Here is a 24,867-nt window from a genome sequence, read left to right as displayed (position 1 = left end):
AAATAGTACACGTTTTTTTTTTGTTCTAAATGACTCTGATGACACCGGTTGCGTCTCAAAACCTAGTGAGCTTCCTACTTAGACAACATGTTTGAGCATCACAGGTACATTCTAAATGCCTATCAAGAAATGGCCAGAATGTAATAATTACAAAATCCTAAATGTAAAACACCATATTTGTCATTTGAATATTTTTATTGCAAAAATAAATAAAAATTCAAAAAAAGAAAGAAAAAAAGAAAACATTGTATAAAACTCTGTTAAGACTAAGCAGTCACAGGTTAGGGTTGAATCCTTCAAACAATGCCATTATGAAATGGAGCCAAGATATTTTTGTATATTTTTTGTGTACTCTTTCTTGAATGGTCTTGAATCAGAACAGTCAAACACATCCTAAAGTAGTCCTGCCTGAAGTTTAAATGTCATTTCCCACACTCAAGAATCCACTTTGTCTTGGAAAAACTCGTCAAAATTTGTGTTACTGGGTTCCTCGTCAACTTCCTAGAGAGAGAAATCATTTTTTTTTTATGTTTATTTGATATATAACATACGGAAGCCCATTTCTGCCACAGAGGGGAAAAAAATCATACTTTGGTTAATCAAAATTATGAGAAACAAAGTCATGATTTTGAGATACATTTTTTGAATTTTGAGTGTAAAAAGTAATAATTATGAGATTACTTTCTCATAATTCAAATTTTTAATCTCATAAATTTTACCCTTTTTTAATAATTAATTTTTTAATCTCATAAATACGATTTAGTAGCTCATAATTTGTCATTTTTCATGTCATAATTTTGACATTTGATCTAAAAAGATTTACTTTTTAATCTCATAATTATGACTTTGCATCTAATAATACTGATGCACCAAACAAAGCATGATTATTATTATGTGGCGGAAATAGGCTTCCATAAAAACAACTGTTGTTATTTAAACAATTAATTAGCCACAAAAAGATATAAATTCTGAGATTTTCTAACAAAGAAATGACAGAATAAAACAAGTTTACAGAATATGGCAGAAACCCACCTTGGGCTCTTTAACCTCCAAGTCTTCACCATACTGTATGGAGAAGTCAATGTTCTGCAGGACAATGTTGATGCCCTCCTCATCAGTGCGATCAAAGGGCAGGAAACGGACCATACTGTAGTCATCAATCTAAAGAAAGCAGTGGTAACTATTTTGTACAGGACGTTTGTAAAACTTGTTCCTACAAAACATTAAAACAATAACTCCAAGAGAAGATGCCTGTTATGTTGAAGGGTCCATTTATTTACCACTGAACCTCTTCAATTCAGGCATTTTTGGGTGGCCACCTGCAATTTTTAACACTCAAATGTATAGCTCAATATACACACATACTGTAGACCCCCCCCCCCTGAAATGTAGGTGGCACTCTAAGGCATCTCAGACCTCAGAAATGTGCTCATTCATAGGCATTCATTGAATAGGATCATTCATAATTTTCAGTTTATGCACCACCACCATTGTTTCACTGAATATCTCTGCCTCTGAGTGGACTAGAAGCTCAATCTAGGTGTCATTAGGAAGCTGATATCCTGCCCTATGCGATAATATATAACATTTGATCGATAGTTGATAATATATTTTTCAGATGATTAGTTTGTCATGTCTTTCCTGCTAGACTGCATATTTTGTTCTGGACATCTAATATATTACGTTTGATTATTCACACTTATTTGCAATGCATAGGTTTTCATGCCTAATTTTGTTATTTTATGTAACAATTTCAGAAGTTATGGTGTTCTATGAAAACTTCAGATTCTAAACTTTCAAACGATACCACATATGCCTGCCTAATAAAGTACATCCGGGGACTTCAACACATGGCTGTTTACAGCCGGTCGCTTAAATACGTCTCCTGTGTGCACTTGTGTTAGAATTTTGAGGGGAGAGTCTGATTTCATGACGACGTCAATCACTATGTCAGTGTGCTACTTCCTGAAAAAAAAGGCAATAAAAGACAAAGAAAGTGCAAGAAATCTGCACACTGTTTCTCCCAGATGCAGTTGAAATTTAAGCACAAATGCAAAATTTTGAGCAGAATCTCTGTTATTTTAGTGGAGGACCTGTTAGATGAGCTTCAGATGTGTATGGTTCTCATCTGTGTTACAACATATTAATAATATCAGACACACTGAAGAAGATCCTGTGCTTGCATATGTATTTGCTTTTTAATTTTTTTCACACTTTACTTTTTTTTTAGCGCAGCGGTTGATTTACAGTTGAGGGGCGGTGCTTCGATGCTGTCTGGGACGCATTCAGGAAGGATTAACTTTTAAACCTCAAATGTGATGTGGTCACATGTTTTTGAATATGTTCGTATGTGGTTTATGTGATTAGATCGTTTAAACCCTGTTTACAATATTTAGCGCTGATTACTTGTGGTCAAATCACGCCAGGTGTTAACGGGGGCAATATCACATTACTCATGGATTTGTTTTCATGATTATTGTGTCTAATAGGGTTTGTCGATTATGATGGCTAATCAACATCACCTATTAAGAATGACATAATTTTTCAGTGCCTGATCTTTGTATTGGCCATCTTACCAAACCACATATGGCCATGGTTAATTTGCTGAACTTCTTGCTTCTCAAAGCTACAGAGTTGTCCTCCATCATAGAGTACATATCCGGGTCTAGATACCTGTAAACAATAAACACAGTCACATCTAAATGAACAGGTTGTTTCTAGCTAGACTTAACATTGGTCCTATTTAAGTCTAAGAAACATACTTCTCTATTTCCTTTTTAGCCTTTGGACTGAGTAGATCCATTTTGGTCATTATGTTAACTTGGGGGATTTCTAGCATCACCATAGCGCTCAAGGCTGCCATAACTCCAGAGATAAACTAGATAATGAATTTGAACAGATTATTCAAATTATTCAAAACAGTGTTTAAAGATACAATTCAAAATTGCTGAAACCGTTCCAAATAAAAAATCTTAAAACATAAGTGAGTTACATAAGTTTATAAAACAATGAGACTGTTGTTTCTGAAATTATTTGTCACTGCCTTGTTACAAACAGCTTCCCGAATATATACATTTTACCTTGAAGGTCTCCACCATGAATTGAGAATCCACCAAGAAGATCCCACACACACGGAACTCCCACTGCTGTAGCTGCTCCACAATCTGCTTCATAACAGGCAGATGAGTATACAACTCAATCTGACCTGCAATCAAATAACGCAGTGCTCTTTATCATTCCACAATAAAGGCATGCCAGTCCTAATCAATAACAATCCTTAACTGATTACATACAACAATACCATGCATACTTGTTCTTTTGATTATATACATGTAGAGCATCTTACCAGGGCAATCAAAGAGTATATAATCATCCTCTACATGACCAAGACACTCTTCCAACCAGTCAAAGTTGTTGGCAAAGTACTCCATACAAAAGACCAGACCTCCATTAGGGCCAAATCGCAGGGAGTCATCCTCCATTACGTCATCCACCTGGATCAGTTCTCGAATATCTGCATTTTTAAAGATTATGTTAAATAAGGGAGTGGCTTGGTTTATGTACATTACCACTCTAGAGAATTTCTTTAATTTGTTCTATTTCAGTACTCAAAATGATTACTAGAGTACTCATCGAGTTTAATTTTATTTCTTACATTTTTCATAATTTGCTAATTGTTTCCAGGGGCATATTTAGGACATTAAGATAATCTGCTTTAAGAAAATTAAAACATCAATCAACAATATTCTTGTTAGAGGAAATTCAGCTTTTTGTTTATTTTATATGCGTAGGCCTTGTGGCTCAGAACAGATATTTTTTAGGCCATTTTAACCTGGCCAAAATTTGAAATGTTATTACCAACACAATTTGATAGTGTTTCCTTTGAATGAATGACTTGCATATTTAGTTACATCCATGGAAAAGCATCTCAGGTAGATAACCACGAAGTTGGTAAATAAAATACCAGGAGTGTACAAAGCTATTTTCAATGACAAAGGGCCAAAGGGTTGCTACTATGAAGAATCCAAAATATTTCATAGTTGAGATTTATTGAATGGGATAGGTCACCCAAAAAATTAAATTATCTTATTTACTCACCTCATACCATCTCAGATATGTATGACTTTCTTACTTCTGCTGAACTCAAATGAAGATTTTTAGAACAATATTTCAGCTCTGTAGGTTCTCACAATGTAAGTGAATGGGTGACATTTTTAAGGTTCGAAAAGCACATAAAGGCAGCATAAAAGTAATCCATAAAACTCCAGTGGTTAAAACTATGTCTTCAAAAGTGGTATGTTAGGTGTGCTTGAGAACCATATCAATATTTTAATAGTGAATCACCAAAAATCAAAGAAGAAAGTGAAAGTTGAAATTGATATTTTAAAATAACTTAAATATTGATGTTTCTCACCCACACCTATCATATGACTTCAGAAGACATGGATTTAACCACTGGAGTACTTTTATGATACATTTATATGCTTTTTGGACCTTCAAAGATCTGGTCACCATTTTCTTGCATTGTATGGACCTACAGAGCTGAGATATGATTCTAAAATTCTTCATTTGTGTTCAGCAGAAGAGAGAAAGTCATCCAAATCTGGGATAGCATGAGGGTCAGTCAATGATGAGAGAATATTCATTTGTGGGTTAACTATCCCTTTAAAATGTTTTTTTTTTTTTTTTTTTTTTGTCAGCTGCATAATTCTCCATTTATATGTTGTGTTGCTGACAGAACAAATATGATATAGAGCTGTATGTTCATTGTACCTATACCATGTATTCTCTCTCTCTCTCTCTCGTGTGTGTGTGTGTGTGTATCTATCTATTACTAACCTGCCATGACAGGATACTCAAAATGTTCTGCTGCTGGATCCAGATTCACCACCTGTACAGAGCGGTTGAGAGCCTGGCAATGCTCTACCATGGAGGAACAGTAAGTACTCTAAGGATTTCAATAAGATAATAACAATACAACAATAAGCCACATAGAACGCAACAATTCACCATAACACAGAACAGAATGGGTTGAATATTTAGTACTTCAAAATTGATAAGCGCACTCTAAATAAAATAAAGCAGAACAGCAGAATTACTATGGATTATCTAGTTTATGTTAGTCAAATTTATCCTGGTACTAAATGTAGGCCTACCTTTCCACTTCCTGCAGGACCCATCACCAGCTGTGCGTAGCGAGGCATTGTCACTACTCCAACGCATACAGCGCGAGGTATAATGTTGTTTTCACTTATTTCCCAAAGAAATGCTTATTTATCTGCGAAATGTGTTCGTGTTTCAATATCGACACTTCTGCGCACGGTGGCCATGCTGTTTTCAGTCACCTACGGAAGCCCGGTAAGGTCGAAAGACCAGAAATAACGCACGCAAACGCATTGTCGGATGGGTTACAGTTCGTCTTGTAAATATTCTACAGGACTCACAGTTCAGGTGACACTTCAACATGAAGAAACATGTGAAATTCCTTGAGAACAACAGCAACAAAAGTGGTCTGTACCATAAAACGTCTTTATTGCCATTAAGGTAAGATAAAAATTATAAGCTGACTGGTATAACATATTTTACTGTGTAGTTTTACAAGTTTATTTTTTTTAATTTTAATGATCCATATATGATCATGTGGTCTGAACAGGTCTTCTGGGCTCAACCATGTGGATGGTGGTAAGTTTTTTCCCCATAAATAATTATTTATTAATTGATCCGATTAGGAGTCTGTTGGCTGCTTCTACACTATTAGCTAATGAAATACCTAAATTAAACAGTTGTTTACTGTTGTGGTTTGTTTTTTAAAACTTGACCCCGTTTGCGGCAAGGGCTTTCTTTCCCTTGCAATACATACTTAAATGAGATGATGTGTTAATTTGTGTTAATAATGTGTTCATTTGTCACCATACGTGTTTTTTCTTCTTCAGCTGAACAGAAATGATGATTAATAAAAGAATATCTCAGCTCTGTTGGTCCATACAATGCAAATGAATGGTGACCAGAACTTTGAATGTCCAAACAGCATATAAAGGTAGCATGAAATCGATCCATAGAAGTGACATGCACAGACCTTAGTAGGGGCAGAGGCGAAATGTCATGAACAGAGTTGGGGGGCACCTTACATTTGTGTACCGAAAGGGGCAGGGGCCTGCGCACGTTAGTGTCTATATGTTGTTAAATGGATAAACGTATTGCTAGCTTTATGTGCTTTTTGAGCCTTCAAGGTTCCGGCCACCATTCACTTGCATTGTATGGACCTACAGAGCTGAGATATTCTTTTAAAATCTATGTTTGTGTTCTGGAGAAGAAATAAAGTAATACACATCTGGGATGGAATGAGGGCGAGTAAATGATGAGAGAACTGTAATTTTTGGGTGAACTATTCCTTTAATCTCTTATTCCCTATATGCAAATTTAATGTAGCCAGCATTATGCTTCAGTGTTAATGAGCAAAAAGACTAATGTGCTTTAAATCATGTTTAATTCAGTATAAAAAATTGTACTGCCCTAAAATGCTGCATTTATATAGCACTTATTTTGCATGCTAATGATTAGCGGTCTTCAGTCAGAATTGGTCACTAATTGTACATCATCAACCTGTTGTTTAATCCATCTGCACAGTTAGAATTGTGCAGTATATTTGAACTAAGGATACAACCGTTTTATCTCTTCAGCAACCTGACAGGTTTTTTCCATACGGCTATAGTAGCAAGCTTTACCTGCGGAAATTACAGAAACGTTACACCTGAATAATTTGGACAGAATAACCAGAGTCTCTGACCCCACAGAGATAAATCAAAGACCAAATAGGTGTTCCCAAGAAAGCAATGACAAATGACTCTAACACTATCTCATAATTTGAACTGTACAATATTTAATTAATGGATGTGTAACTACAGCGTAACATCATGTTGTTCCATTGTGGAGTATTCACTATGCATAGCCAATAATTTCAACCAAACTGTAATGTATGTCATGTAGAAACCACTATCTGGTTGTTACTAGGCTATTACTGTATAACAATTAAGGACACTCAGTGTAAAATGTAACTGAATATTCAAATTAAGTATTTCGCTTCTCTCTTTATTTAGACAAAACAAACCCAAAATTTGGACATGGAATGCAGAAAGCAACTGTTAAAGTGGCAGAACAGAATCGTGACATGAGAACTATTCAGATCCCGAAGACCATGACTGCTGCTCCATTTTTACAGGTAGCTCATGAAAAATATACAGTGGGGTCCAAAAGTCTGAGAATGTAGAAATAAAGTTAGTTACTTTATGACACAAAAGTAATATGTAAGATTTCTGGGACACTAATCGAATGCTAATTTTTAAAAACAGATTATCTTTTATTGAAGCACTTTGGAACATTTTCAAATCATGGTGGGGTAACATAGATAATCAGGTTTTGCACACACTTGTTCATGCCAAGTCGAGTGCAGACTGTCATGAAAGAAAACAAATTCTGATATTTTGTTTATTTTTCAGCTCTCCATTTTAAGTTGTCATTACTGTAAAAATCAAGTTGTCTTAATTATTACTTAAAATGTAATGTTTTTGACTCATAACTCAAATATTTAAGTTCACTGAACTTATTTTTCTTGAGGAGTTAATAACTCAAACTATGGAGTACAAAATTGAGGCTACAGGGAATACCCACAATCCCTTGCTGATTTAATTATGTTTCCTTGGTCAGAGGGAACAGATTGGAGAATTTAAATAATTGTTAAGAATTCATAGATATTTAAGCTCTTTTGTTGTATTATTTATGCTTTGTTACTAATAGTTGTTTGATGTAATGTCACACTTAGGGTGATCTGTGTTTCTTTGGTCAAGTTGGATCCAGGTCACACCATCTCAGTTCTCTTTGTGCATGTGCAGCTGAAGTGCATATATGCATTTCTGTAAAGAATGATTTAATAACTGACCTAGACAGTTATCATATTTATTTGAGCTGTCCTGTTGTTTGATCTAAAATTGAATCAATTCAATTAAAATGTACAACAGTATAAACAACCATATTTAAATTAAAATCTGAGTTAAGTCTACTTGCATGTAGTTAACTCAACTTAAATATTTAAGTTCACTCTACTTGAAAACCAGTTAATTGAACTTAAATACTCAAGTTTTGTGAGACCCCATTATACTACTCAATGGAATTGAGGGAACAAGTTTACTCAAATGAGTGCAATGAACTTATTAGGGTTTTCAGTGTAGCTGATAATATGTAAATCAAAAATTTAAAAATAAATAAATAAATAGAAGCACTTTCACTAACGTCTCAGACTTTTGAACCCCACTGTTTGCAATGATTATGTCACATTTACAATGATTTGTATCTGTTACTAAAATATGGTAGGATAAACACTGAAAAACAGCTACCAAATAAACTCTCTTGTTTTCAGCATCCAGGCTTGACACCAGGACAGAAGCGCTTTCTGTACAGTATTGCAGAGGCCTACAGCACGGATCAAATGCGGCAGCTAATATGTCAACATTACATGAATGTATTACACCGGTGTATCAGGACAGGTACACAATAACACTTGAGGGAATTTATTTTTTGGCTCTGTAATACAATTTATTATAATGAAATATTTAATGTACACTAACTTACTATTTTATGACAGACTTGAAAGTAAATGTGAAACAGCCGAGGTCAATATACGCCCCAGAAGTGGAATACATCACAAACCCTCAAACTACAACTTGCAAGACAAAAGAAAGTGGAAAGAGATATTTGACTGCAGAAAAAGTCAAGAAAACAACTTTCCCAAAAATCATCGATCATCAAAGGTGGGAAAATAAACACAGGGTAAACTTTTGTACAATATGCGAGTAATTGTGAAAATAATTAATTGTGATCCTTATATTTACTACATAGAGTGTCTATGAGATTGCAAAAATCGATTACAGTACAATCAAGAACAAGAAGAATGAAAAGTAAGACTACTTTGGCAAAACATGCCCCTTTACAGGGTAAGTATGCAGCATTACAGACCATTGCAAATGTACTTGGGTATCTTTCTTAATGATCCTGATATTATGAACACTTCAGGTTTCTAATTACTGTTTTAAGCCGGTTTAAAGCATATAGCTGTATTTAACATTCTCCAAAATTAACTGAAATTTTCAGGATCACACCTATCGGATGTTGACATGGAATGGGAAGTGACTGATGTGGATACTTATCTCTCTGGACAAATGAGCGGCCTGGCTTTCAATGATTCGAGGAAGAGGACTTCCTATTCCCTATCTAAAATACGTTTGATATATGCTTTACAAATTGATGAAAATTCACACACACCTAAGAATTATAATGCAGTTCTAAGTGAAAGGCTGATCCATACATTTTAATGCCAAATGTGTTAAGTGTGGTGTGGTATGGTCTCTTTAAAAAATAAAATAAGATTACACTTTTCATGTGATGTGGTGTTTTTATTGTATGAAACATAATTTTAAATGTCTTATGGCCTTGAAAAATTAATTAGGGCACACATATATATTAACAGACTATTTCTCTCAGACATTTTGCAAATAATACAACATTATTGCTTTCTCAATGACCATCTGCTGAATCTACAAACTCAAAAAACAATGACATTCTGATGACATATAAACAGTATATTACATTAAAATAGCGTATGATACACCATTCGCACGATGGTGATGTTCATGTGAGAGGGAATGACAAGATTAACATCCTGAAAGAAGGGAGCCAAAGCCATCAACGTTTTTAAGACTTTTTGTATTCGATTCTCTCGACTTTGACGTCGTCTCCAATGAGCTGGTAGACATATGTTACAACTGTGGAGGCTTGAATGTCCATCAAAACAAACGATGGTGTAATGTTGCTGTGAAGAGACAATTTAATAATAAATGTTGAGTACATTAACAGTACTACATACAAGTTCAAGTCAGAAGTTTACATATGTCTTAGTCAAATACATTTAAACTCAGTTTTTCACAATTCCTGACATTTAATCATATAAAACATTCCCTGTCTTAGGTCAGTTAGGATCACTACTTTATTTTAAGAATGTGAAATGTCAGAAAAACAGTAGAGAGAATTATTTATTTCAGCTTTTATTTCTTTCATCACATTCCCAGTGGGTCAGAAGTTTACATACACTTTTTTTAGTATTTGGTAGCATTGTCTTTAAATTGTTTAACTTGGGTCAAATGTTTTGGGTAGCCTTCCACAAGCTTCTCACAATAAGTTGCTGGAAGTTTGACCCATTCCTCCAGACAGAACTTTTGTAATTGAGTCAGGTTTGTAGGACTCCTTGCTCGCACACACTTTTTCAGTTCTGCCCACAAATGTTCTATCAGACTGAGGTCAATGCTTTGTGATGGCCACTCTAATACCTTGACTTTGTTGTCCTTAAACCATTTTGCCACAACTTTGGAGATATGCATGGGGTCATTGTCTATTTGGAAGACCTATTTGTGACCAAGCTTGAACTTCCTGGATGATGTCTTGAGTTTTTGCTTTAATATATCCACATAATTTTCCTTCCTCATGATGCCATCTATTTTGTGAAGTGCACCAGTCCCTCCAGCAGCAAAGCACCCCCACAACATGATGCTACCACCACCATGCTTCACAGTTGGGATGGTGTTCTTCAGCTTGCAAGCCTCATCCTTTTCTCTCAAAACATAACAAAGGTCATTATAGCCAAACAGATAAATTCTTGTTTCACTAGACCAGAGGACATTTCTCCAAAATGAAAGCTCTTTGTCCCCATGTGTAAACTGTAGTCTGAGCAGCCTTTCAGGTTATGTCGATATAGGACTCGTTTTATTGTGGATGTAGATACTCGTCTACTGGTTTCCTCCAGCATCTTCACAAGGTTCTTTGCTGTTGTTCTGGGATTGATTTGCACTTTTCGCACCAAACTAGGTTCTAGGACTCAGCGGTATGATGGCTGCGTGGTCCCATGGTGTTTATACTGGCATACTATTGTTTGTACAGATGAACGTGGTACCTTCAGGCATTTGGAAATTGCTTCCAAGGATGAACCAGATGTGTGGAGGTCCACAACTTTTTTTCTGAGGTCTTGGCTGATTTCTTTTGATTTTCCCATCATGTCAAGCAAAGAGGTACAGAGTTTGAAGGTAGCTCTTAAAATACATCCGCAGGTACACCTCCAATTCAGTAGCTAACTGGTTAATTGACTAAAGGATTGAAATCTTTTTCTGAAATGTTCCAAGATGCTTAAAGGCAGAGTTAACTGTATGTAAACTTCTGACCCACTGTAATTGTAATATAGTCAATTAAAGGTGAAACAATCCATCTGTAAACAATTGTTGGAAAAATTACTCATGTTATGCACAAAGTAGATGTCCTAAACGACTTGCCAAAACTATAGTTTGCTAATATTAAATCTGTGGAGTGGTTAAAAAAATTAGTTTTAAAGACTTCAACTGTATAACTGCATTTAACCAGGGATTAAAAACAAGAGCAAGATTTGTTTGCAGAACGTAATCGAAAATGACTGTAAAAATTACAATTTAAACAACTTTACAACTTAAATAATATATGAGTTTTAACAGAATTAATGTAGGCACTTTTGTAAAATTAGAAGCTTCACAATTCTGCCTTTAAACCCTCCAAAAAAATTGACCCATTCACTTCCACTGTAAGTGTCTCACTGTGATATTTGCTTTTTTTTTTTTTATCATAAAAAAAGCATTCTAACTGGTAACCATTTTGAAGAGAGTTCGTGGACCCCCGAAGCTGGAATGTAAAAATAAATTTTTTGCTCAGAACGAAAACAAAATGAAAATCCATTTAGTTTCTAATCCCTGTATACCTTCTACCTTACACAAAATGTGAAAGAGATGAAAGTAAATGTTATACCTTTCCAATGCGCTATAGGCCCCTGTGGCTGATCCTGGGTTAATATAAAATTTGTTCTCATTCTCGAAGGCCTCAAACTTGTGCGTGTGTCCAGAGATCAGGATATCCACATCCAGCTGCCTTTGAAGCAGTCCCAAGCTGGCCATGTCACCCCAGGGGATCACCTGGTGGCCATGAATCAGACCGATCTTAAACTGCCCCACTGTCACCACCTTCTGCTCTGGGTAATTCAAGTTCTATCATTTAAAAACAAGAGAAACAAGCAATATGGGTGGTTATACCAGTACATAAGAGTATATGAAAAACTGATACAGTAAATGGATGGTTCACCCATCTCCTTTTATGTTCCATGAAAGAAAGTCATGAAGGTTTGGAACAATATGAGTGAGAGTAAATGTTGACAGAATTTACATTTTTGGATGAACTAAACCTTTAAATGAGAAATGGAAATAAAACTCAACCTCATCAAAGTCTCCTCTGACAATGTGCACGTCTCCAGCTAATGTTTTCAGGTAGTCATAGGTCTCCTTTGTACAGAGGTTGCCTGTGCAGAGGATGTGCTGAATCTTGCCAGGCACCAGTAACTTCTTGAATTTGGCAGGTAGGGTGTTGCATCGATGGGGAATGTGCAGGTCGCCTAACACAAGGACCAGCTATTGGCAAAATTAAACTTGTTAGTGAACAAACCTTGATGTTTAACTGCTGCTGGACACTAAGAGTAAAGAAAAAAGGAGAGTCACAAGCAATGGATTGCTGTCTGAATAAAATCTTTATCCAAAAAAGCTCTATCCAACAACAAAAAATGTATATATATTTTGGGAGAGACTGTTTTGCCTTTGTAGTCTATATGGACATTTTTAACATTAAGTAAAAAAATAGGATGAGGTTTTCACCAGACAGCAATTAGATTAAAGCCTACATTTTTCAGCTAAGCAAAAGAGCTTCTAAGAATGTTTGCTAACTCTATAAACCTAAACATAGGATGAGATCAAACCACTCACATTCAATAAAAGTCACTCACATACATAAAACAAAGTTATGTCGAATTAGATTTGTGGCATTAAAGAAAACTGAGATATAAGAAAACACATTACCTCACACTCTAAAGAAACAACAAATCAAAACATTTGATTTGATTTATTTAGAATGAATTAATTTCACCATATCAATCTAAATAACCGTGGCTATGTTCGGAGTAGCATACTGTGTACAGATTGTACATTTTCTGTATGAATGGCATAACCTGATGACCCATTATATTTTGATTTATACTGCTAAAAACTGCAGTACACAACAAAGAACACTGCATAGAATAATGTTTTCCACAATGCATTGCGCTCAACTTGATCTTTAATTTTCAGTGACAAATTACCTGAATGCGATATCTTTATTATCTCTTTCTTGGCTCATTATTTTATTTTTTATCAGCTGTCAAAAGTTAAGACATTATTACACAATATTCAATTAAAATGCAAACTGTTTTTAGGCAAATGAAAACTGGACCCGTTTTTACCTACAAGATAATAAAAGGACAGCTTTTTTTCAAATGAAGGCGCAGTCACACTAGACTTTGAGTCTGCATAATTATTTTGGATACCGCAATGGACACGCTTGAAGGTTTTAATAAATAATAAATCACAATTAGTAAATAATAGCCAATTATATATTAAATGTAAAACTATGCCATCTAGTCACTTTCCTGCAACAATAAATCACACAAATTTGAAATGTTTTCTTTGTATTGAGCCAAGAGGTCAGTGTGTGAGGTTTAGATCTTCTATTGGTCTCATGTTTTCTCATCATACGAATTCTCAAGAGTTCAACAAACCTGGGCGGGGTATTAAAAAGATTTCAGATTTGATTCGGATTCAGAAGCTATCGATTTGATATCGATTCATATGGGTATTTCATATTTAATTTAATTTATAATGTCCATTTTGCTTACATATCACAGAATTTCTACCAGCTAATGCTGTTAATTTTACAGGGGACCTTCTAAATAGATAATTACAAAAATATTAATTTTACAAATTGTAATTTGTTAGTTTTTGTTATTTACATTAACATTTTAGCTTTTTTAATGTGTATAATCCATTTGTTCCATCAATAATTATTATAATACATTACATATGTTATATTTTGTAACATGTTTATTGTTTAATGCATAACAGTATTTACAAGTTTTTACATTGATTTGTAGAACAGGTGCTAAAAATAAGCTAAGCATATTAACAAGAGCAGCCTTGAATGGCTATTTTACCTCATCTGTGCTATACCTGATAAGAAATAAAGGTTTGTGTTTTGTTTTTGATCAACAATTGATTGTAAAGAACAGAAAGGATATTTTCTGGAGACATTATTCATTGACAAAATGTTTGCATGGATCACGTCTTTGGACACACATAACACAGAATGAGTCAAATCAAACTTTTACTCTCAACAAAGCAGCAAAAAGATGCCGAACTTCTTAGCCAATACACTACTCAATCTGGTGAGAGAAACCAGAACATTTACCAGCCAGTGGCTAATCACAGAAATTTTAGTCCCATAGTTAAAGTTCAAATAATACGGAAGCAGACCATGTAAATAACTTCAAACTCCGAAACTGGCATTTCTCTGTGCAGTCAGCGCCACTTCTATGACCTGCGCGAATGTCCTGATCTGAGGGGAAGAGATTGAAACTTCACCAGGTTGAGGCACACTCTGTCACAGGAACGCTCATCCCTCAAGCGCACGCTTGCTGCAGCTAGATTATAACGTGATGGATCGCAACTTATTGAATCATAATATATGTGTCACTGTGCATTTCTTATCGTGAAGAAAATTGCCAATATACAGCTTTATTAATAAGAAAGAATGTCAATGGCCAGAATGGCCAGAGAGGGTATTCTTCGCCCCATTATACACTGCAACAAAATATCTAAAACTCCTTTAAAAAAAAGATGTATTCACTTGAAAAGCAGCAAGTTTTAAACTTGCTTTTAGAGAATAGAGCTTGAATATATATGTATATTTTGTCTTTACTGCACTCGCAGAAGTATAACCAAGTGAAAAAATATGCTTATATACAAAATACACTTACTGTATATTTAAGATACATCCTCTCAAAGCAAGTCTAAATATCTTATATGTTGCTTCTCAAGTAACTGTACAATTTTAAATGGAAAACAAGACAAAAACTCATGATATGATTTTTTGCAGTGAATTTCTTTACTGAATTAAACTTCATAAAAAGTTTTTTTTTTTTTCATTTAATTCAGTGAATGTAATTTAGAGGTATTTAAAAAAAAATGTCTCCTCTTTATTGATAGTAAGCACGTTTAATACAACCTTTTATGTCGGGGCACAAGATGAATAATTGGTTAAGAGCTAATGATTAATCGTTGCAATTATCGCAGAATAGTCTAATAATCATTAGATTAATCGATTATCAAAATAATTGATCGAGAAATAAAGATTGTGATTCTTTGGAAAATCAATAATTTTATCAATGCAGCGGAATGCAAAATTTAGCGTGGTCATGAGACAAATGGAGCTTACTACTGTTTAAAAAAAATAAAATACCACACACACACACGCGCACTCACCCACACACACACTAGGCAGTATTCAGTGTATCCTGCGTAGTATGCAGCACACTAGTATTCCATTCCGAACATAGCCGATTTTTCCCATGTGATCACTATGTTTGGAGCAGCCTCACTGATACTATAATTAGACGTGTGCATATTTTAGACACAATTCTTTTCATAAAATATGTAAAACACAAAATATAATAAGCAGCAATGCTTAGAAACAGGATGATATATTGTTAAAATGGCATGTTGATAATGATGGTGTAGTCAGGTACGTACGTAATAATTATTCTCAAGCTGCAAGCTAATACTTAGATGATTAGTCATGGCTATTTTATGATCAGAGAGAAATTAATCTATTGTAAGGCTTCCCTGCAAAAGAGTTTAAACAAAATGCACAATAGTGTGGTAAGAGGAATAGTGCTAGATCCAGCAGCCCAGAAGCAGCAGCACTATTCTAAAATTCAGAAAGCCACAAGCATGAGAGGTCTGGGTAGGGCACTTACTCTGTGACCAGCCTGAATACAACGCAGTGGTCGATTGGAGACAAGATGAGGAACAGTGGGTGAGGAAAGGTAAGGTGGATGGGGTGTTTGGAAGCATGATCACAACAAAGGGAAAAAAAAGATGAAAGATGGTGTGAGACAGAAGGAAACTGAAACAATAAAGTGGAAGAATAATATAAAATGGAAAACTCAAATGTTAGTTTAAATGTTAGGTGAATGAGGTTGATAAATGGATAACAATTGCAGCAAACACTTAGTGTGAAGCTTAGGGTGAGAGCCACTGTATGCTGCTGAAGAATCCCATCAGAACATAGTTTCACTTTAATCACAGCTGAAAATCTAAAAGCATTACTTAATATGGACAGTATAAATATTTGCTGTTTCTGATTACTTAGTTACAATTAGAGGTCAACTGATAGTGGATTTTGCTGATGCCAATACCTAAAATTGGTGGAAAGGGGCAGATAACCAAATATTTGCAAATAGTTTTTCAAATCGATTTATTGAATGTAAAAAAAAAATCTTAATCTTTCCTCACTGTTACAGGTACAGAGGCTGCAAATGAGTAAAATCCCACACGCGTGTTTGTTGTGCAACCAAAATCACAATAATAACAAGAACAATTTCAGATTTGATGCATAACATGGGACTTTTAATTATAAACAAGTCTGAAATGGACCAGGGACGCTTATTTTGAAACTGCCGTGCTTCCAGCTCACACAAACACAACATGATTTTTTTCCCCCAACCCACTGGAGTGCAAACCACAGCCTTATTGAAAACTACCAGCAGGCTTAATTTACCATTAAGATAAGATGTATCTTTCTGGAGTCTGAACTAATCACAGGTTACTGCATGATTGTGATGACCAATGAAAATGTTCCTGAGGGTTTAGTCATGACTGCGGGTTTGCACTCAAGTGGTTTGGGGAAGGGAAGAGAAAAAAATAAATAAAAAAAAAATAAATAAATAAAAATCACACACAAGGGAAACAAAACATACACTATTACAATCATCTATAATGTATTAAAATAGAATAACAATAAAGTAAACATTGTCAAATGGGCTAATAAATACTGTACGAGCAGTAATTAAAACACAGTAGATCATCAGCGATCGCCTGTCAATTGTAATAGGTGTCTTTTTAAATAACATTTCGCACTAATAATCATAAATTAGTACATAAACAGTGATGGTAACAGAGTCTTGGCTCCCTTACAATGCTCTTTACATATATATTTACCAAATTAAGCTTTTCATAGCCTAATATATAGCCTAATATATATATATATATATATACACACACACCAAATAAAGGGTTTGGGAACAGAGGAACACAGAATAGTAATAATAATAATAAGACGAAAACTAATGCAACTATCAGCGTTGGTTTTTGCCAATCATGATAGTTTCAAACAGAAACTATTGGTACAGATTAATAAGCAAAACTGATATATCAGTCCAGCTTCAGCTATGAACACCCCTTTAATTTCCAAAAATGGTCATTCTAAAAAATATTCCCACTTTTTAAGCTGCTTCTTAATTTACATAAACATAAACATACCATTGAATTGTTTTAATGTATTAGAAGTACTTAGCCTATGCTAAACCCTCTGTATCACATATTTTAGGCAACAAAACAATTTTGGCTCCTTGAATTTAGATATTTATAGAGAAAGATTTTCATTTTATTCTCAGACTCCAGTAACAACTACAGTCAAGCACTTTCCAAGAAAATTATATTAATATAAGTACTTTAACATTTAACAACTGATGAATTCAGAGGAGTGATTGAGGCATGCTTGGTCAGAGCATTTAATTAACAAATGTTGGAAGTTAATGTTTCATCCAAGGTTTTTGTTTTCTATTTGAAATACAACTTTTAAAGGGTTAAAAGAGCAAATATTGCACTAGTTTTCAATTAAATATAACACGATCTATTTTGGGGTAAACCCCCAATTTTTTGTATTATTATTTATTTTATATTCAATGTATGTTCAATGTGAGTTTTGTGTGAAATCCATTAGTAATAATTCTAAAAGCAATAACAAATCGTTAATCAAGACTGTAGAAGTACAGTTTCATGTTAGCTACTGGAGGCTAACATGCTATTATCATTCAGCATTAACACATCAGATTAACCGTCGCAAAACTGAAACACATAATTAGTTAATGTGGCCAAAAACATACTACGATCCTAATAGATTTAATCAATTTAAGCGAGATTAACTGTCTACATCCTGACTCTCTATTACTGGTAACACGAGATGAACAACTCTGCGCTAGCTCGCTGCTGTCATGTGACCCACCAGCCTTAAAAAAAAACAGCTTTTTCGAAAAGAGGATATTTTATATATCTACATAGACTTATGCATTTAAACGAATTCACAGAAATCCAAGGCATTTCTGACATAAATAATGTTGTCTGATAAGTGTACACGTACCATTTTGTCCAGCTACGTTTGAAGCAGAGCTCAGGAAGCTGATGTTGACACGCAAGGCCAGAACTCCTCCTTCAGTTCAGCATGCAAGGCGGAACGAAGCCTGTGAGCGAAATAACCAGACGACTAGTGTTAACATGAACATTTTCATACACCAATGTTGGGTGAAGACCTATGGTTCAGACACACTGTGGCCATTACATGAGAAATCCAATGTTTGAATTAAGAGAAAGACAAACGCAGTCCTCCGTAGATTGATATTAGCTTTTAGGACACCCATGCTGCCTTCATTTCACGTGTTTAATAAAGATATGAGTTCTTATTTTCACTACACAATCTTCATTTTTAAATTTGATAACATGTGGATTAAATCATTAGCAATTCTTTTCGCGATTGGTAGACTTAATTAAGCATATAGTCTTGTAAAAATCCTTTTTACATTTTAAAATTATTTTCTAGATTCAAATTAAATATTTTTATGTGATTAATTTCAGAGCTGGTAAAGGTTTTTTAAGACTTAGAACTCTTGAAATGTTTCTGGAATGCTTATGGAAAATTAGAAATATCCTTGAAAGAGTGAGGCTGTTGTTTCCATGGTTCCATTATATAATTCTATATTACCATAATTATATATATATATATATATATATATATATATATATATATATATATAAAATGTATTTTTATTATTGTTATTACCATATATTATACAGACCCAAATGTAATGCTGAAGTTTGTAATTTCTGCGCTACTACTGACACCAAAAGGAATTGCAAAAATAAATTTATTTTCAAAACAGCTTTGTGAATAAGCCCCCCTCTGCCGTTGGTCAAACAAAGTGATAGTCCCACCCCAACTCACGCCATTGGTTAAGTAACGATGTTGGGGTGGGTCCCATAAACAGTGCAATTTTAATAGCGCCACAGAAAGACAGTGCTTACAGTAACCTATGAACGGCTTACTTAAGTTGTCTCTGCATATTATTTTGGGATAGGAAAAAAGTATTTGATGCATGTGGATAAACGATTTTCTTTATTTTATACTTTGCTTATAAAATATTATTTTTGTAATCAATTATAATCCACTATTAAGCAATATTCATATATCCATAAATTTATCTATGCAGTCATGTCATCATTGTACTTGATAATACTCAAAATATATGTAGGGATATTAAGTATTTATTTTCTTATTCAATGTTCAGTGACTATGATTTGTTACTCATGATACCTATCTAAGTGCTGAATTAGTTAAGGTTAAAAACTGGTTAAGGTTCAAAACTGTTTTGTCTTAAATAATACTGCTTACCTAGTTTTAGGTCCTGAATGCCATTGAGACCCAGGCTGAATGTGTTGTTTTCTATGTCAAAACAAAAACATTGAGATAAATCATGATTGCACATGGATTTCTATTATATATGTTCGAACAAATATCTTTTCAGCTCTTCTCTCCTCGCTCTCTGCAAAGACATCTCTAAGGCCACAGTCTATCTTAATCCTTTCTTTTTCTTTCTTAGTTCATTAGATGAGACAACATACTTAGTTTAGGAGTTATATCTTCAAGACCTATTTGCTAAATATTCCAAAAGTATTTATTTATTATTTTGCATTTATTCAGTGTTCATTAAAATAGATTTTATTAGTTTAATTAACCAGTTATAATTGTTCCAGTTACCAGTTATAATTGTTAAAGGCCGTTCACACCAAGAACTATAATGATAACTGTAACGATAAAGTTTTCAAAATCATTATTACTCTAAGTAAATAGCAGAGTCCACACCACAACTATAATGATAAAGAACAGAGGAACGATATTGTTGAGATTACTTTCAGAGCATTTTTTTTTTTTTTTTGTAGCTGATGAACAGTAGAAACTTTGACAGCCAATCCAATTCCATCCGAGTTTACAGGGCTCAAGCGCAAAAAATGGCAGGTGACAAAATGTCTCGACTACGTACATAGCCTTGGTTCCCTGAGGTGAGGGGAACGAGACATTGCGCCACAAAGCTGATGCATATGAGGAGTGTCCTTTTACACGGCTATAAAATTGGGCACGCAAACACCATTCCTCAGAATTTATCTGACTGAGGGTCAAAGAGCGCATCGCTCGCATCTCAATGAACTCTGAGTCCATCTTTCACAATGTCTCATTCCCCTTATCTCAGGGAACCAAGGTTATTGTTATGATGCAGGAGGAGGCAGACAAGGGGGTGGATCTATGCATGATTTTTATTACTCAAATAAACAAGAAAACACAGAGTAAAACAAAACACATGGGAACAAATAAAACATCCACGAGGGGATAAACAAAAATGTAAACATTAGAAACAAGAAAGCCTCGAAGGAACACGGACTGGGGAAACAAGGCATAAACAGGAACAGCGAAACACGGAAGAAACATCCATAACATCTAGAACACGTACAACATTCATCAACATTCAACAAACGACAAGGAGTGGAGAACAAACAGGGTTTATATACACAGACACAGGAGGAACACAAACGACAAACAGGTGCAAACAATGACACAATGATGGCAGTGATGAGAACCGGGAATTGTGGGAAGTGTAGTTTTTTAGACAAAGACAAGTGAAACACGGGGCAGACAACAATGGAATTATGACAGTTATGTACTGTACATAACCGAGGGACGGCGACCAACATGAATATGTCGCAAGTGAATGACCCTTATGGTCAGCCAGGATGGGAACACTTAGAATGTATATATGAACTATGGTCATATAGTATGGATTAACCTCTTCATGAACCCAGTCAGAAAGGACGTTTTTTTTATAATGAAGTGCCTGTAACTTTGGGAATACTGTGGTCCGAATAGAGGTGGTAGTGTAAAGTGACAGGGAGCCCGTAATTAAAAAGAGGGGCATACATATATTAGGCCAATAAAATAGTAAGCACTCTAGACAGAGAGGACTTGTTTTGAGAGAGATGTTATGTATGTGTTTTGAGAAGACATCCAGCTGCAAAACATTTGTCTTGTAAGGACACACTGTTCATCCATGCCCATGAAGAGGCCACGCCTCTAGTTGAGTGTATTTTAACACCAATTGGGCAACTGGCACCCTGTGACTCGTAAGCCAGGTGGTGTACTGCCTGTGCTCTGAATGGTGTGGTTATAACCTTTGTGGGTTTAACAGTGGTTTTGAAAGACCCGTAGCAAACTCCAGACAAGAATTGTCAACTGTCAGTGCTTGCAAATCACCAACCTATATTACGGAGGCAAAAGCCAGCAGTAATGCCGTCTTAAGAGAAAGCACACACAATTCAACATAGTCCAGAGGCTCGAAGGGAGGCCCTGTGAGCAGTTATGTAATTACTGGGAATTATGATTAAATCATGTTTTCCTGTAGAGGTGCCAGTTTCAGTGTGTGATATACAGATATAATCAGCACATAAACTTTGAGCATAGATGGAGTGAGCCCCGCATCCGATCGCTCTTAAGAAATGTACGAATATCAGGTATGGGGCAATTCGATCGGTGCCTTATGAAAAGCACCAATTAGTGAACACATTCCATTTCAGTGCATAAAGGCATCTTGTGCATGGCGCTCTAGCCTGTAATATCGTGTTCATCACCGACCATGACAATTCTGGCTCATCCGCTGTGCTCCATTCAAAAGCCACACGTGTAGGCTTCGAAGCTCTGACTGGGGATGCCAAACCGTGCCTTGTGTTTGAGAGAGAAGATCTTTCTTCAATGGCATTTCCCATGGAGGCCCATCAAGTATTTCTGGATCCAGTATCTCCAGAAACCAGGACTGATTGGGACATTTCAGCACAATTAACAGAACTGTTTCCATGTCCACTTGGACCTTGCTGATGACAGAATGAAGGAGGCGAACTGGGGAAATGCATACTTGCGTTTCAATGTGAAAGATGCCAGAACACACAAAAGCTAAGATAAAATGTAAGATTCATGAGCTTTTCCATAGAGCAGAAATGGAGACATTGTATATGGCCCGTGCATCCTCTCAGGCCTGTGTGTGGGACAGTGGAATGGACTTTTTGGACACATTTCTATAGGCTTCCACTTATGTATAAAAGTAATTAAATTATCAGAACAAAAATTTATGTAAATGTTTGCTGTGATTGATAAGGATTAAATAAATATTCATGAAAATATATTTTAAATGGCATTTTAATTTTAATTATGGAGGTAAATTAATGTGGTGTGCAGCATTTTGTAGTCAATCTAGGTTTTAAAATGACATATATTAGTAAATAACATGAACAATAAAGAACAATACAATTCAGTTGAATTAACAATTCAATTGTTCCCTCTATTGAATTCTCCAATGCAGGAATTTTGCTGCAACTGGACTGCTCCAGAAGTTGACATAAAATAGTCATTGTAGGCCTCCCTAATCAAAAAAAGCTTCCCTTGATGGATGATTCCCACACTGAGGTAGATTATATACAGCTCCACAGGTACCTGAAACTACCACCCACTCTGACACTTGGTGTTGAGTTGATGGGTTGGCAGTTTTGATTATATAATTATGCAGGACACAAGTGGCCTTTATAACTGTGTCCACATTTTTTGAGGCTGCAACCTAATCCTCCTTTGGTACAATTCCAACTTGGAGGCAAGGATCCCAAACGAGTTTTCCACCACCATCCTGGCCCTTGATAGCCTAAAGTTGTGTATTTGTCCACCCTGGTCTAGGTCCTTTCCAGGGTAGGGGCGCATGATGTTCTGTGAATGTGGGAAGGCCTCATCAGCCACAATCACATGGGGGACTTGCTGTGGAGATCCAGGCAGTGGCCTTGGCTGAAGAATGGCCAGGGTGTCATTTTTAATTGCTTTCCCTGAGGCACATTGAGCAAAGATGCCCCTTTCATTGCTAGAACCATGGCCACCAATGCCAATTATGGTAAATCAATACATGTGGTCAACCAGGGCCATCAAGACAATGGAAAAACCACCGTTGTAGTAATAAAAGGTGGATCCAGAGTTTGATGGATGACCACATGCTTACCATTCAAAGTCCCAATGCAGTTGAGTTGCCACCTTTCCTGAAATCCAGTTGGAATTTTCAACCAATCATATTAAACCAACCCTTTGGAATGGGCATGCACTTGGGCTGCAACTTCTCCCAAATTGTGTCACACACAAGTCGAAAGTTTAAGTATATTTTTTGTATGAATCTCCTGTAGCTAAATACCTAAAAACAAACTAAACAATTTAAATGAAACAACATACCACTTCATATGATAAATTAGCCTGTATTTAAATAAGACATGATTTAAGTTTTCATTGCACTATAATTATATTACCTGATACATACTGCCAAATGGTATGAAGTGCTGATTGGTTTTATGAAATTTGTTGGGCTCTTGCTGATATTCTTTTTCATGATATCCAAGATACCATCAAACTGATGTTGACTCATACGAAAGTATGAATAAAATTTGTCTTCATAAGACAATAATTCTCTCAGTGGAGTGTTGCATTCTCCCAACTTTTCTCATCTCTGAAATATTTAATGTATCCATATTTGTCTGCTTTTATTTTGTTTTATTTGTGAAAGGTAGAGCAGTAGAGGTTATCCACATCCATTTTTTGGGTATTTCAGTATTCTCATATCAAACAGAACTTTATAGTTATCATTATAGTTCTTGGTGTAAACAGCCCTTTATTATTTCTACAAATCATCTGAGTTATTGGAGTTATTTTCCATCTGCTGGATCAGCCTGCACCAGTATTTTAGTACAGAAAAAAGGTTGCATACTACAAGCTTTAAGTCTTTACTCGATCATCGTTCCCATTCATCATAACAAATCCTTCCATCATTTAAACATGAAAAAATTGCCTAAAGAAATGTTAAGACACAGGTTTGACGTCATCTGTGATGTCAAATACCATGGGCTCTCATGTGTCTTGTGACTGACTGCGACATGCTAAAGCTCAGATGTATCTTTTGAATAAGATGTTATTGCCTTCACAGAGGCAAGGAGATTTTCATCAATTAAAACCAAAATTTTCACTCTTTTTCTCACACAAATTTATAGAAGGCTTCAGAAGACTTGAGGTGCGTCCCAAACTGCACACTTTGCTGCACTATGCTATGGCATTTTGTGTAGTAAGTAGTGCGAGTAGTATGTTTACGCTGAAAATGCAACAAAAAGAAGTGCACTTTAAGTACCCGGATGATGCACTTTTTCAACTGTCAAAATGGAGTGTGGAATGTTGGACACTTCATGCATTCAATGCACGCAGCTTACCGTAAATAGTGGAAGGGGCAGTTACCTGGCTGCGCTTGTGGTCTGACAAAACAGTTGTAAATATTGGAGAATATGACAACTAGCGAAACTTCTGGGAAGACAGCGCCTAACAAAAGTGGGTTAAACGCTTTCTTTAGGAATTCACTCATTTTGTTCACTTACTGCTGAGATATAGTGCACTAACTGTCAGGAATGATATAGGAAATAGTGAAGAGTGAACGTTTTCAGATAC

At 35.4% G+C, this 24,867-nt stretch overlaps 3 protein-coding genes across 3 annotated transcripts; 1 reads left to right on the top strand and 2 right to left on the bottom strand.

Annotated features, from left to right (window-relative positions):
• Positions 1 to 22: 22 nt before the first annotated feature.
• LOC127627987 (GPN-loop GTPase 3) lies at positions 23 to 5,303 on the bottom strand. The gene is made up of 8 exons (XM_052104622.1): positions 5,157 to 5,303; positions 4,840 to 4,948; positions 3,347 to 3,514; positions 3,081 to 3,205; positions 2,763 to 2,878; positions 2,577 to 2,673; positions 1,033 to 1,161; positions 23 to 501 (listed from the first exon to the last, which is right to left on the bottom strand). Exons 1-8 carry the CDS (start codon positions 5,202 to 5,204, stop codon positions 436 to 438), a joined length of 858 nt encoding a protein of 285 aa, XP_051960582.1. The 5' UTR covers positions 5,205 to 5,303; the 3' UTR covers positions 23 to 435.
• A 98-nt stretch (positions 5,304 to 5,401) lies between these two features.
• Positions 5,402 to 9,365, top strand: LOC127627988 (uncharacterized). Its single transcript, XM_052104623.1, has 7 exons — positions 5,402 to 5,544; positions 5,654 to 5,682; positions 7,098 to 7,219; positions 8,414 to 8,540; positions 8,639 to 8,804; positions 8,893 to 8,987; positions 9,145 to 9,365. Exons 1-7 carry the CDS (start codon positions 5,465 to 5,467, stop codon positions 9,363 to 9,365), a joined length of 840 nt encoding a protein of 279 aa, XP_051960583.1. The 5' UTR covers positions 5,402 to 5,464.
• On the bottom strand, positions 6,748 to 18,496 carry LOC127627989 (vacuolar protein sorting-associated protein 29-like). The gene is made up of 4 exons (XM_052104625.1): positions 18,397 to 18,496; positions 12,333 to 12,524; positions 11,872 to 12,107; positions 6,748 to 9,862 (listed from the first exon to the last, which is right to left on the bottom strand). Exons 1-4 carry the CDS (start codon positions 18,397 to 18,399, stop codon positions 9,745 to 9,747), a joined length of 549 nt encoding a protein of 182 aa, XP_051960585.1. The 5' UTR covers positions 18,400 to 18,496; the 3' UTR covers positions 6,748 to 9,744.
• Positions 18,497 to 24,867: the final 6,371 nt, after the last annotated feature.

This window comes from Xyrauchen texanus, chromosome 34 (assembly GCF_025860055.1).
Source record: "Xyrauchen texanus isolate HMW12.3.18 chromosome 34, RBS_HiC_50CHRs, whole genome shotgun sequence".
NCBI classification, from domain to species: domain Eukaryota; kingdom Metazoa; phylum Chordata; class Actinopteri; order Cypriniformes; family Catostomidae; genus Xyrauchen; species Xyrauchen texanus.
This window is presented reverse-complemented; position numbering and strand designations above follow the sequence as displayed.

Coding starts and splice junctions, on each gene's coding strand:
- LOC127627987 (XM_052104622.1), bottom strand. CDS start 5,204: ATGCCTCGCTACGCACAGCTGGTGATGGGTCCTGCAGGAAGTGGAAAG. Junction 3,515..4,839: donor TGAGTATCCTGTCATGGCAG/GTTAGTAATAGA, acceptor TTAAAAATGCAG/ATATTCGAGAACTGATCCAG. Junction 502..1,032: donor TGGAGGTTAAAGAGCCCAAG/GTGGGTTTCTGC, acceptor TTCTCTCTCTAG/GAAGTTGACGAGGAACCCAG.
- LOC127627988 (XM_052104623.1), top strand. CDS start 5,465: ATGAAGAAACATGTGAAATTCCTTGAGAACAACAGCAACAAAAGTGGT. Junction 5,683..7,097: donor GCTCAACCATGTGGATGGTG/GTAAGTTTTTTC, acceptor CTCTTTATTTAG/ACAAAACAAACCCAAAATTT. Junction 8,541..8,638: donor ACACCGGTGTATCAGGACAG/GTACACAATAAC, acceptor ATTTTATGACAG/ACTTGAAAGTAAATGTGAAA.
- LOC127627989 (XM_052104625.1), bottom strand. Junction 12,108..12,332: donor TCAGAGGAGACTTTGATGAG/GTTGAGTTTTAT, acceptor TTTAAATGATAG/AACTTGAATTACCCAGAGCA. Junction 9,863..11,871: donor GCCTATAGCGCATTGGAAAG/GTATAACATTTA, acceptor GTCTCTTCACAG/CAACATTACACCATCGTTTG.